Source organism: Microchirus variegatus (genome assembly GCF_963457635.1).
Source record: "Microchirus variegatus genome assembly, chromosome: 7".
In the NCBI taxonomy this organism is placed as follows: Eukaryota; Metazoa; Chordata; class Actinopteri; order Pleuronectiformes; family Soleidae; genus Microchirus; species Microchirus variegatus.
In genome coordinates this window covers 22,014,415-22,029,476 of record NC_139808.1, presented here as the reverse complement: position 1 = coordinate 22,029,476, position 15,062 = coordinate 22,014,415, and the positions used below count along the sequence as shown (strand labels likewise).

The 15,062-nt window shown below is 38.4% G+C and overlaps 2 protein-coding genes across 2 annotated transcripts; both read left to right on the top strand.

Moving 5' to 3' along the window:
- The first annotated feature begins 8,967 nt into the window (after positions 1-8,967).
- On the top strand, positions 8,968-11,605 carry LOC310929902 (thiol S-methyltransferase TMT1A-like). Its single transcript, XM_083892765.1, has 2 exons — positions 8,968-9,525; positions 10,293-11,605. The coding sequence occupies exons 1-2, from the start codon at positions 9,031-9,033 to the stop codon at positions 10,524-10,526; spliced, it is 729 nt and encodes a 242-aa protein (XP_083748891.1). The 5' UTR covers positions 8,968-9,030; the 3' UTR covers positions 10,527-11,605.
- A 693-nt stretch (positions 11,606-12,298) lies between these two features.
- Positions 12,299-15,034, top strand: LOC310929903 (thiol S-methyltransferase TMT1A-like; the record flags this gene model as incomplete). The annotated part of the gene is made up of 2 exons (XM_083892766.1): positions 12,299-12,796; positions 14,798-15,034. 2 exons carry the CDS (start codon positions 12,299-12,301, stop codon positions 15,032-15,034), a joined length of 735 nt encoding a protein of 244 aa, XP_083748892.1.
- Positions 15,035-15,062: the final 28 nt, after the last annotated feature.

Here is a 15,062-nt window from a genome sequence, read left to right as displayed (position 1 = left end):
AAACCCAGAAAAAAAATCCTTCACCCTGCTCTGTGTGCTCTGATGAGGATTTAACATCTGATGAGACTGACCTGACACTGTGCTACAGCGAGGAGGAAGGGCTGTATGGGCCACTTGCATCAGAGTCACATGGGCAAGTGGAGGAAGAAAAAAAAGGAAAAGAAAAGCAAAAAAGAAAAGCTACACATTCTTCATTTCCTGCAGCAGATATTTGAACACAATGCACATGTTTTTATAATGACTATCTATCTATCTATCTATCTATCTATCTATCTATCTATCTATCTATCTATCTATCTATCTATCTATCTATCAGTGAGACAAAAACTTGGCTGCCAAATTTAAAGAGACCTCACATAACCCCCTCATACGAGTGGAAGCCACTTCCTCCATGCCTGAGCTTATTATTATTACCTTGATGTATCCAGGAAAGCCTCACTGAGATTAAAATATATATATATATATATCTGGCCTGCAGACAAGGCAGCAGCACATTTACACAAAGACAAAATAACAAGTCCCAAGTCAAATGTACAGGCTCGTAAAACAGGACATCATCCATCCAAATCCATTGCAAAAGAAGATGGACACAAATGATGTAAATATTTGACAAGCGATTAGGACCTGTCTTTGGAATGATTTTTGTTGAGCTCTGATAATGAGCTATTTTTCTGTCAGAGGACGGACGAGGAGAGAGGCATCGAGCCTGAGACCGTGGAGCATGGATGGGACATTATAGGCCACTGTTAAGATAAACACCTCCTATTTATCCGACTGCACTGAGCCGATGATTCTCCACACTGTATATGTTACATCATCCGAGTGTTAACCATTGACTGGGAGTGATGTGAAGTCTTGGTGAGGTGCACTGTTGTACACAGAGGCGTGCCTATAGGGCCAAAGCCTAAAATACTGCAGTGTGGTTTATTGCTGCTATAGGCTCTAGAACTATCTAACTGACTATAACTAAGTCGTAGTAGGTCGGCTGAACGCACACAGACATGTCCTGACAACTCAACACTGCAGCCTCAAAACCACATCAGTCAGCACATCAGCACAGTTCCATGATCAAAAAAGAAGATTTTTCACAGACAAAAAGATTGTATGGTGTGGGCCTGAAGGCTACAGGCCACCACACCCGTATGTACGAGGCACCACAGATTCACATGATGCAGGTTTATACAGAAACATGACGGGATTTATTTATTTTTTAAATTATTATTTCAATGGGGGACACTGCGTGAAAAGAGGAGAAACGGGACGCTGCGGCTCCATTGAGGGCTGCCAAAGTAAAGACGCACCTTCCTCCTCACGCAATACAGTCTCCTTAAGAGATTGCAAGAAGGAGAGGGAGGAGGGGAAGTGGTGGTGGTGGTGGTGGTGGGGTGTATAAAACTATCATAGTTATAAAATAATAGCAGCTACGCAAATGACTTGTGCAGGCAACGCATCACGCATGTATATGCGCTACTTTTTTGGCGCATGTACGCTGTAGTTGCGGCGGCCGCTCACTCTGAGAAGTTTGGCGTGATGTCACTCGTACATTCACATCCTAAATGCGTATGTTTCACATCTGTGCCACACGGTAATGTCATCCCATCCAGCGGCAGGCCAACACCCCGAAAATAACCCGTTGTCTCCCCCGTTTTCCTACCGCGTCGCATCTCAGGTGCATGTCACCCCCACCACCACCACCACCACCACCTCCTCCTGCTCCTGCTGCTCCTGCTCATTTGAAAGTCACATCTCCTCGACTTGTAAGCATGTACAGATGTGTGTGCATGTCCTGACAACGAGCCCTTCACAGCCGCTGTACAAGGGAAGGGGAGGATGCTGAGAGAGAGAGAGAGAGAGAGAGAGAGAGGGATCCGCTCTGCGGCACTGGGATGCAGTCAGTCGACAAAGTAGCTCTGCGATTCATCCCGCGACAAAAAAAAAAAAAAAAAACACCGCCCAAAAAAATATTTTTAAAAAACACAACCCACCAGCAGACAAATGAGAAAATAGATTGTCTACTTACTTGTTCTCGCATCAACAGACACCAGGACAGCTGTCAGCGAACTGCAGATGTAGAAAAGAGTCGGGAGTAACTGCGGCTGTCGCCATATTGTTGCTGCTATCTTCCTTCCCAGTGCGTGCGGCTACCCTGCATAATTGATGACTCTCAGCAAATTGTTAGGGAGTGTCGGTAAATGCCTTTAGTTTCACTAACGGACAAGAGACCGCAGCGTCGTAAGCAGAAAATACAACAACACACATACACACTGTTCAGTGTTCAGTGTTCAGTGTTCATGTAATGACAGGAGTAGAATTGATGTTGCTGTTATGGATCTTTGTTTTTTATCTGGATGTGCTGTGAAAATACATGAGATCTCATTTTGATTTGACGAACGCACCTGGAACACGTTTAACTCTTATATTGAAACTAACTTAAAATGTGTTTGTTTTCATACATTTTATATATGTACCACATTAATATTATAATAATAATAATATTGATTGTCAACAAAAGTGGTTAAAAAAAAAAGACAAACAATACACATAATTTAAAAAAATACATCATATACACACACACAGAGGTCAGTAATAACAATTATTCATAATTACTCCGTACATTTGTTATAAAATACTTGTTATAATTCTTTAAAAAAGGAGAGGCTGGGTAGGGACTTTTTGCCGATATATCGGGAGAGCTCGATAACCGATAAAGATCTGTCCAGCTGCATATGTCATTGTTTGTCTCTTCTGTCGTGAAATTAACAAAATATTTTCATACTCATATCGCAGCAGATGAATATATAACTTGTCTTCACTGAGCAAAATAAATACACGTAAAACAAATAATAGCTATAGAGCGCGCTAGCATAGGAGTCAAGGACGTAGCAAACTATTTAGCCTATTTACCGTTTTTCTCAGTCGCTTTGGTGCTTTTCTCACATCACTATTAACATTTGCACAGCAGTCAGTGCATTTCTCAAAACAAGTAGTGCAAACTGCAAAACCTAGTGGATAACCTGCAAAAGCATTTCGCTCAAAATGGATAGTCCATTCCTCAAAAGCAAGTATTGATGTCAATGAAACTGCCAGTGTCATCAAAATGAGAAGTCTTGACACCATTGTTTATGAACAAGATAGTCAAATGGCTTTGTCATGTTTTCATGACGACAGTTTATTCTCTCAGTGTTTTTCAATGCAACAAAAAGGTCAGAACTCAGTGACACTACCTGAAAATGCTCAAGACCGCACTATACACGTAATTGTACAGCCATTTGAAAACTACAGTAAAGTTACATATTGCTGTAGTTAGGGGAGTAAGTGAGGTATTATGAGATGTTGGATTACTGTCCAATACTATACATAGCTGTTCTCCCTACGAAATGTTTGAATGATTGAATTCACAGTGGTTCTTCCAACATCTGGTTGCACCCTCTGACCAGCCTCAGCCATTGTGAGGCTGTGATTGACAACATCGTCCACAACTGTAGCTCTAATTTCATTAGGAAACTGCCTATGTATTTGGTCTCTTCTCCCTCTTCCCCTGTTTTGTCCCCTTCCCTTTCCTCCCCATATCCTCACCCCTGTTCCACGATTCTGACTTTCCATGTGTCACAGAATTGTAGAAATAGTACACACTATGTCCTGCTCGGTTCATATATGCTTGCCAAGTGAGGGTTCATGGGATTCATCCCTGAGTGACTGTGAACAAGTGGCTTTGGTCATTGGTTACAACTAATACTTCACACATCTCCTCATGAGTGAAATTTGAAGTTCACCATATTCTGATAAATGCCAATACTGATATTGTGCTGATAATGTTGTGCATCCCCACATTTAAAGGTGCATTATGTAATAAATCTAAAGCAACTGGCCATAAAATCCTCCTAATATGTCACAGAGACTCAGTAATAATGTTCGTATAACAAACTGAACTCACCAACAACAATAGTACAGCCAAAGTAAATATTTTGCAGACTGCAAATCATGTTTATGTTTTGAAATCATGTTTTGGCATGTGGCGCCATCTACCGCCGTCTATCAATCATTGCATTCAGTAGAGTCTCAGCTACCGAGCAACCACGGGTTGCCAGTTACGTCAGAAAACGAAACCTAACAGACCTCTTGTGTTTTGAATTTGAATAGAGTAACCATTTTTGGCCACATTCTTACATATGGCACCTTTTTATAAGCTACTTTTTATAAATATGTTTCTGCTCTTTCTCGTTTAATTTAACTGGCCATGTTGGGAATTCTTGACAGTCTGTTTTGTGCAGGTAAAAAAACTAAAACACATTCAATAAGATATATTATAAACAGTTGTCTTTAAAAAAAATGTCTTATTTAAATTATATGAATTCAGCTTTCACATGAAAAAAAATTGATTTGAGTTACTTAAACTTGAGTTTCACCTAATAAATCCTTCATATGCTTAAGTCTACAGTATCATAACAATGTGTTTTCTGCTTTATCTCAGTGTTTTACACTGTAATGTTAATTCATTACTGCCTCCATCAGTAAGTTCAACGGTATTATTTTGTGACCTCGGTTTTTGAAATCCGTCAGTTGGATGTACCTACGCGACACAGTCGGTACAAGGCAGCAGCTTAAAGCAACAATTTTCTCTATGAACTTTGGTGTGAGAGAGTGAGTGGGTTACAAACTTCTGTTTCCAGTCAGAAAAGGTTGTTAAATTGCAAGAAAAAAATGCAATCATATTAATAAAATATCATATACTTAGAAGCAGGCCTACGTTGTGTCTTAAAGTGAGTCTTTAAGTGGCATAAACCTGTTTTTTCTGGTGTCTCTGCTGGCAGCCATGTTTTCAGTGAATGCACGTGTCGGTGTCCACAGCGCTCATGGACTCTTTCTGCAAAGTCAGATGTGAACAATACAAGTCAATATCTCATACAACCATGCTTCAAAAAACCTGAACTATCCCAGGAGTCATGATGTTAAAACAACCCTGAAACATAAGGCAGCAGAATGACATATTGTCAATTTGAATATTTATAAGCCCTCACAGCAGCAACTTGGCTTTATGTTGTTATCATGTCTGCATGATGTCTGTCAACATGAGGTCTCTGTTATAAGACAACATGCAAAACAAACCAAGCTGGGTATAAAAAAACAACAACAACCTGAGTCTTAATCTGTCATAGGAAATGTACAGATGTTAGTGATCATATTAACAACAATTGTTATATTTAATTATGTTATTCCCATTGCCATAAATATCTTAAACAAACATGCACAGTGTCAGTTATAGGTACTTAAAAGTTAACTTATTTTATCTGTTGAATTTATGTTCTAGTTTTACCAATAGGTATATTTGAGATTTCACTGTATCCTGTCTGTTGAGCCATGTCATAAAAATAACAACAATAATAATAATAACAATAATAATAAACTTCATTTGTATAGCACCAGTAGTGGTTAGCTCTCTTACCTCTGCAGCAACAAGACCTGGGTTCAAGCCCTGGTTGGAACAAGGATGTTTCTGCATGGAGTTTGCATGTTCTCTCCCTGTGTGTGCATGGGGTTTCTCCACGTACTCTGGCTTCCCCCAATCAGTCCAAAAACATGTAATATGGGGATTAGGTAATTTGGACACTCTAAATTGAACGTAGGTGTGAGAGTGTGGTAGGATGGTTGTTTGTCTCTATATGTGTCCCTGTGATGGACTAGTGATCTTTTCAAGGGTGTATCCCGCCTATCGCCCTATGTCAGCTGAGATTGGCACAGCACCACCCGTGACCCTCCTGTGGAGGATAAAGTGGTAGAAAATGGATGGATGTATAGCACCATCATATGAGGTTCGCAGCTCAAAGTGCTTCACAATAAAAGGAAAATAAAAAATTTAAAAGAAAATACAACAATACAACACAACACATGCTGGAATGAAATAGAAAAAGGCTCAAGTCAAAGGTTAAAACCCTGTTTTAACTTTAAAAATAAACTAAAATATGCAAATAAAACATGTGGTGGAATAAAAAGAAGATAGTTTAAGGCTAAGTCTTCTTTTAAAAATATCTAGTGAGCTGGCTTACCTGATGTCATATATATGTCATGTCATTCTAATTACTGGTTCTGTTCAGTCCAACAGTGTGAGTGGTGACCAGGCATGTGAACATACACACTTACTGATTTGTACATTTGTCCTGGAGAAACATGGTGGCACTCCACTCTGCAAGGCAAGTATGTATAAAAATATTATTTTTATTAAAGCGATTATACACATACACATTTTTTTTTTCTCAAATTCTGCAGATAAACTATCCTAAATGTTACACACTGTACACGAACAAACACAACTATATATAAGGTTAATCCAAGAAACTAATCTGACAACTCTATGAATGTTGAGAGACTGTTTTTGTTGTGCGGTAAATGCGCTATAAAGTCTGTAACAGGAGAATTTGCTATGTATTTAACTGTTTGTATGTGTTCGCCAACAAGTAAACAAATGCTCACTTACTGATATAAAAAGCCTTTGCCCTTTAAAATATAGGGTTGGATGATTTCACCGAGAACGTATTTTAAATATGACTCAACAATGTCTCTATCTGGTGGCAGTTTGAAGAACTGCACCTTTGTTTGAACAGGGAGTTAAATACTTGGCATGCATGCATGTTGAGTTTTAAAGCTTCTTTTCAGTGTGTTTATTTTATTTATAACATTGATGCAGTGTTTACAGGATCTCTTGCCATGGTTTATTTGCAGTCTTGTCCTTGGTTTGGCTTTTGAGAAGTGAGATCCAAAATACATCTGTCTAAAATCCTAATAAAAAGAACTACAAATGTTCGATATGTAATAGCAATCTCACAGTAACCCTTGTCCACACATGTTATAAGGATACAAAAAGAGATCCATCAGCAGACTCATTATAAAGTTACAGGTTTCAAGGTCCTTAACTTATCAGCGAGGCCATGTGATCCGACAGACACACAGTACAAACATCGCACCCCCCTCTGTCACTCGCCTATTTGTCCATTCATGCTGTTTGACTGTGCCGCATCAGCACATGTAGAATGACACAGCAAGACTTTGCTTCATTTCAACAAAAGAATTTCAGAATGTAGTTATAGAGAAGAGGAGCTACAGTGAGAGAAGCTTCAAGGTCATAAACCTTCTAAGAATCTCAGACTTTTTTTAATGTCAATTTTCTTTATTTCACTGAATAAACATTAAAAAAAACATCACAATTTAAGTTCTGCATTTAGATCTGTGTAATGATAACGGTGTAAGTTAAACAGTCTGACATATTTAACCTTTTTTTGTCATACTTTGTCATGTTTTATATACTATATTTCTACATGGATTGATAACTATAGATTAATTTAAACCAGGGACGAGCTGACGAGGTCAACATCAGACAGATAAAAATGTTAAGTCCGATAAAATATCAAAAAATATCTTACAGTCTATATCGCATGCTTCACAAAACACAGTCAGTAAAAATGGCAATAAAAATCTGCAATAGCATTTTTGCTGAGTCATGTTATGGGCTGTGTATTTCATTATTATGGGAGAAGAATATTTGTTACACAGTTGGAGAATTTTGTCTTTGAAATGACATGAAATGGCACAAATGACTAAAATGACTGTATCAGACACAAACAAGTGGTCTCGTATCATCCATAATTTAAATATGAACTCTTTCCTAACTGATGTCTGAAGATTTCTGTAGCCTCATAATCTAGACCAGATTTGTCTAAATATAGGATTTTTAGATTAGGATTTAGGTTTAATGTGGTCTTTCTTTGTTTTTCACTATGAATGCTTTCAATAGAAAAAATATATATAAATAGTGTCATTGTGCAAACGTGTGGGGGGCAGTGATAGGAGTGTGTGTGTTTATCAAAAATAAAAGATAGGTTTCACACATTTAAAAGTGTATTTTAAAATGTCATATTTACACAGCGATGAAAGCAGTTCTGAGCAGTTCTTTGTGTGACTTTGGTCGTTATTTTAACAGAAAAAAAACTATTATGGCTTTACTAATTATTATGTGATCTGAAAAGTGTTTTGCTGCTTTGGGTTTTCAAAGTGGGAGAATCTTATCCAAATACAAAAAAAATGCTATTTTTTGTTCTCTAGTAGTCACTTTGTCATTTGATTACACCAGAAATGACTCAGTTTTTCAGTAACATTCGTACCAAAATTCAGCAAGTTCAGCAGTACGAAGATCTTGAATTTGCTATGTATCAGACAACATGGAATCTTTTGCAACGCTGGCTTTTTCACACAGTGAAAGTAGTTCACAGTGTTTGTACAAGTCTCACATGTGGAGCTAAGTCCACAAATATTTCACTGGTGATTCATGTAAGCTCTCTTTATCTTCCATTACTGTTTCGTTACTTCTTAAGTCATAAATAAAATACTAAAATATCAAGATAGGTAAACAGATATATGAATATGATCAATCTGTCAGGATGATTTTTGTCAGGTTTTTAAAAATAATTGCATTGGCTGATTCATTAAATAATTATTCTTAATTATGTTGACAAAAATGTATTATATTAATAAAATGTATATTTATTTTATACATTATTTTTTAAATTTCAAATATACAAGTGTGCTGAAGTACAACAGCAAAATTATTATTATTATTTAATTATGTTTGATTATTATTATCTTGCATATTTGTTTTTATTATAAGATTTGATGTTTGCTTTTGAAAAAGAAAACTGGTAAAACATACCTATAAAATGTATTATAAGTGAATCAGCCTCCATTTTAGATCAAAATCAACTTCTACATATTTGTTCTAATTCCACACTCATTTGTTAGTCGGGTAATAATTAATGTGAGTTGTGTAACATCTGCTGCTAAAATCTACTGAGTCACTGCTTGTTGTTGTTTTTTGGGATCACCGTAATGTTCTATTAGTTACGCACTCGAAATAGGAGGCGGTTGGTTTGACAGCGCATGCGCGGAGGTTCGGCTATGTGTGGGTGTGTTGACCGTTGACGGCTCTATCTGGTGCTGCCGCTGCTGCTGTCGCGTGCCACGGAGGTCAACCTGTACGCCAAAATGAGCGTCTTTCTGAAGATTTGTTGTTTCATAGTCAACGCGTTATGTCTGCCCTTCCATATCCTGAAAGCGCTGGGTTTGTACAACGCGTACAAACGGGTCTTCCCGTTCTGCGTGCACCAGATTTCTGCCAAGTACAACAAGCAAATGTACGACAAGAAGAAGGAGTTGTTTCGCAAAGTGTCGGACTTCAGCAAACCTGGAGGACAGCTCACCATTTTGGAGATCGGCTGTGGGAGCGGCACCAATTTTGAGTTTTATCCCCCGGGCTGCAGGGTCATCTGCACTGACCCCAACCCCAATTTTCAGAAGTACTTGGATAAAAACATGAACATGAACGACCACCTCGTCTACGACAGGTTCTTGGAGGCGTCTGGGGAGGATATGTCCTCGGTGGCGGATGGATCTGTGGACGTAGTTGTCTGCACCCTCGTCCTCTGCTCTGTCAACAGCATTGAGCAAACTCTGCAAGAGACACGGCGCATTCTTCGACCAGTGAGTTGTCCACCATGTGCACCACATTAGAAGTATTCCCACGGACTAGACCTGTGGACAAGAGGGCAATGTAATGTGATTATTCTGATAGAAAATGTGCTTTAAAGATGCAGTATGCAACATGTGGGGGTTTGTTTACTGGGGGAAATTGAATATTACTTACCTTATTAAAGATATAATATGTAACATTCCAGCTTTAAAATAAGTAAAAACGTTGAATCTAGTGTTATGGCTCAAAAGGTTAGCGCACTAAAACCAATACTCAACAAACACAACAACACTTCACAGATTATGGAGAGACACATTTGATTTTAAAATGTGTTGTCTATTTAGCTGCAATGACCGTTGTCAGTCAACATTGGCCAGAATGTTTCCAAAAATCCTTAAAATCTATAGTTTTTGTTTAATTTAACCCTTTAAGGCACTACAACCATTGGTTGATTATGAACAGACGTCTCAACCGTTTGGTAGAGGCCTGTATCTGAAATATTGTAGGGTGTAATTTAAAAAATATATATAATAATATTGATTTTGGTTATTTTTATCATAAGAAAAGAAAACAATAAAAAATGCAAATATCAAATTTTTCCTTTGCTTTTGTCTTGGTGTGTACCTTAAAGGGTTAAAGGTAACCAGGTGACCATTCCATTGTAATGATGTCGTCCACTTTACCTGTTCTGCGACATCCTCATGGCACACGCCCTTTATCAAACATAAGAAAGATATTTGGTTTTCTGTTGTTGACACGGTATATGTTGTCTTCGCAGGGCGGAGCCTTCTTTTTCATCGAGCACGTTGTTGGGGACGAGTCAACGTGGACTCACTTCCTCCAGCACGTCTTCCAGCCCGTCATGAACTACTTCGGCGACGGATGCGAGATCAACCGGCAGACGTGGAAACAAGTGGAGGCAGCCGGATTCTCTGAAGTCTTTCTGAGACACATCCAAGCTCCGTTCTTCATCCTGATCAGGCCACACATCATCGGCTACGCTGTGAAATAGCTCAGTTGGACGAGCTGTGTCGTAAACTCCCATCACTGCCATGTAGAGCTGCGGCTAATAGAAGTTATTCTTTCGATTAATCAATTAGTTGTCCATAAAAAAATGTCCGAAAATGTTGACGTTTCCCAAAACCTTGAAAATTCTACAAACCTAAATGAGTTTGAATGATGTCTTTGTTCCACAGAGCAAAGAAACCAGAAAATATTCACATTTAAGAAGCTGAAAAAACAGAGAACTTTATTTTTAAATTATGAATCATATAGTTTCAGATTAAGTTGGCAATTGGTTAATGAACAACAAATCATTGCAGCCCTACTGCCAAGTCAATGAATAAGCCATGTGCTAAATGCCTGTCCTTTGTAAGATATAATTGCTCACGTGTGAGTTGATTTAATTTGATACTAATTTTATTTTTGTACAAACAAAACCTTCAATGTTTTATGTTTTTTTTAAGACAGACCTTAGTGAATTAAACAGACAGGCCATACTGACACAGTGAACTGAATGGATTTTTACTTACATCTATCTTTAATGGTGTGACAATGCCATATAGTGGCTATTTAGGTTACGTTGCGGTGTCATTATTGTTGTGAGTCACTGAGCCTGCTGGGTTCTTAAGTTTATAATAAAATGATAAACCAGACTCCTAACTCCATTTAACACAGACGAGTATGTTACATGTGTTAAAAACAATGTCAGCAACAAGTGTTTCTTGTCATTAATGACTGATTTGTTGGTTATTTTCCTTTTTATTGTCATTCTTGTGGTGCAGTCAGTCAGTCAGTTTTTTTCCTGTCAAAGTTTCAAAAGTGTACGATTTAAGGACAATGTGTGAAATGCTTGCTGAGCAGTTGAATGGAAACATAAAAATACAGTTCGAAAAAATGTGTTGGTTTGTTGTCGTTTCTGCTTTAATGACACATTTGCTTTGTTCTCTCTTACACAGTAAACTATCTTTAACACTTATTATACCTTATGAAATGACTGATAATTAAGATATTGACAATGAAAACGTATCATAAATGACTTATTAAATTATAATTTCCTCGTTTCCATGTCAACCCCAACATAGGACTTGTTAGTTAAACCCCACCATTATTACTTTGATCAATATTGATGATTTTCACTGGTAATAAAGGGTAAATATTGTAATTAAAATGTTATTGGGGTGCAACAATTACTAAATTGAACCATTTTGAGAGGTTTTTTTTTTTCTTTTGTTTTTTAAATAATTAAAAGACATTTACTGATTTTCACTTCTCAGATGTGAATATTTTCACAGAAGAAATCATTAAAACTGGATCATTTTGGTTTGTGGACAATAAAAGACATTTGAGAACACATGAAAGGCGCCTCCAAATATAATGCATTATTATTATTATCATATTTATATTTTTTTTTTATTGTGATGCTAAGTGGAGAAAAGTATAAAAAATAATTGTTACTGAAGTGTTGTGTGGGTCTCTGAAATGTATTTATCAAGTTTGGGGAATCTCTGGTGCTTCTATGAACTTTTGGAGCCTTTTGAATCTCTTATGTATGTAAGCAGTGTGCTGTTACTGCTTGTATTATCTTTATTTTTCTTTATTGGACTTTGAGGCTGTAACAACGTCTGCGTTGAAGTGAACGCTCACATTTTTAACCACACACTAGTTGTGTATTTGCGCCACCGTGTGGCGAAAGGCCAGTACTGTCGCTGTCACTCAGGTATTACAGAGTAATCTCTTGATCCTCTGTCTTCAAGTCTCGTCTCTTGAAATCCTTCAGCCAGGATGAAGTCTTGTCTGATGAAAGTCTGCAGAGTTGTGCTCTTAGCACTGACTCTGCCCTTGAATGTGATGGAGATCACGGGCCTGTGCGGCGCCTACAAGCGCTTCTTTCCGTTTCTCGCCTACAACGTCACGTTTTCGTACAACGCCAAGATGCACAGATTTAAGAGGGAGCTTTTCCGGGACGTGAGCAGATTTGCAAACACTGACGGGTCACTTCGCCTGCTGGAGATCGGCTGTGGCAGCGGAGCAAACTTCAGCTTCTACCCTTGCGGCTGCACGGTGACGTGCACGGACCCGAACCCACACTTCCACAGGTACCTGCAGCTGAGCATGGACGCCAACCAGCACCTGACCTATGACGCGTTTATAGTGGCGCGTGGAGAGGACATGAAGGAAGTCCAGGACGAGTCTGTGGACGTGGTTGTCTGCACTCTGGTCCTCTGCTCGGTCAGCAACGTGCAGAAAGTGCTGCAAGAGATCCGACGCATCCTCAGAACAGTCAGTGTCAACAACAACATGCTGCGTTCAAAGTGCTTTTGGAAATGTCGATTAGTTCACATTATCAGTCACACTTTTGAATTACAAGTCAATTCTGATTAAAAACAGATCTAATTTTAGTCTCAATCTGGCGTCCATCGAAAGGCAGTGAAACAGCACACACACAAGCACAGTCTGTGTTCACGCCCAACACAATTAAAGGTGCATTATGTAATAAATCTAAAACATCACCAACAACAACAGTACAGACAAAATATAAAAATCTTTTGCAGACCACAAATCATGTTTATGTTTTGAAATCATGTTTTGGCATGGTGCGCCACCTACTGCCATCCAAATCCATACCAATCATTGCAGTCAGTAGAGTCTCAGTTGCTGAGCAACCACGGGTTGCAAGTTGCATCTGAGCTACAATGGCGGAGAAAACAAAACCTAAAAGGTATTTTGGACCTCGGTATTTTGAATTTGAGTGTTATAACCGTTTTTTGGCCACATTCTTACATGTGATGCCTTTAATATCATTCAAATCAATGCAAAGACATCTTCCAACAGTAACAGTAGAGGAGGTGGAATTATAAACAGGGGGCATAACCACATGAGACATTTCTACTTCCATCCGTTCATCTTCTACTGCTTTATCCTCCACATGAGGCTCGCTGTGCCAATCTCAGCTGACATAGGGCGAAAGGCGGGGTACACCACATATAGAGACAAACAACCATCCACTCTCATACTCGCATGGTTTTGGACTGTGGGAGGAAACCGGAGAACCTGGAGAAAACACACGCACACATAGGGAGAACATGCACATGCTTCTCCTTACAATCCAAGTACATTCAGCCAAGTCAGTCAAGTGGAAGAAAAACTGGATATCCGTCACTTCAGCCTGGTAATGTGAAAGTTGCCTGAGGCCTTGTTTTAGACTGCAGCCCAAATTGGATTTTTAGGCATATCCTAATTGTATCTAGCTTGTGTCTGCATGGGTAAAAAAAACACAAGATACAATTTTTTCAAAGCTGATACAAACCACACAGAGGTGATTCTGGTCAGCTTTTTACAGATCAGTTTCAATATGAACGTCTTTGTCACTCAGATAGGGTTTCAAAGTGTCTTCTGTGTCCCTTGCAGCAATACTCAAACAACAGCAGCATAGATCCGGAGAGAAGGAAGTTAATTTAAGGAAGACAATAGATCAAAAATCAGAAGAAAGTTCCGCAGTTACACGTAACCCTTTGGGACAGATTTCTGTCGTCCATTTTGTTTAGCCTACTTTTTGGCTGGGGCCCAGTCTCTAACTATAGAAATCCATGGGGAAGACTAGACAATGCAGATCAGATCTGATCATTTGCCATATATAATGTGGCAGTTGGTCAGGAAGATCAGATTCTGATTGGATATGCTTACCGGTCTGATTTGGGCTGCAGTCTAAACAAGACCTTATTGGCTTCTGAAGTTTTACCAATGGTTTTCATAGAAAATTGTGAGTCAGTGAAATCTTTACAGATTAATCCAATAAAATTATGATATGTAGGCCTAAACTTTACTTTAAATGTCTATTTTACATAAGACGTCTAAGGTAGGTACAACAGATGATGAATGATAAAATATTTAAATAGTTCTTAAATACAGGTACCCCAGTGTTTTCCAGAAGTGCAACGACAGCAGCACCTTATTGATTCAATCCCACGTGAGGTCCAATTTTGTGGGGTAAACTGATATTTCACATTCACTTAAAATAAAATGAAGCATTAAAAGTGTTCTATAATTTGATACTGTTTTATACCAAATACATTTGATGATGCTTTTCTTTGCAAGCTCAAAGTGCTAAATAAGTGACATTTGAATTAAATTACTTCTAAATAATTAATTCACATTATATTCAGATTTCAGGATCACAACACGTGACCTGATCTTTTTCTGCCAAGCCCGTGTAAATAGTTTAATGTCACAGAACCAGATTCATTACTAAAATGATATACCTTTGTTGGCTCTACTTTTCAGGGTGGAGCCTTCTTCTTTTTGGAGCATGTCGTCTCAGACCCGTCCTCCTGGACATACTTCTTTCAGCATGTGCTTGAGCCTCTGTGGTACTACCTTGGGGACGGTTGCAGGATTACAAGAGCGACATGGAAAGACCTCGAAGCGGCAGGTTTCTCCGAACTTCACTTGAAACAAATTGAGGCGCCAGAAGTTACATCAATGATAAGGCCACATATAATGGGATTTTCCATTAAATAGAGCACTTAATTTTTATTTTATTACAATT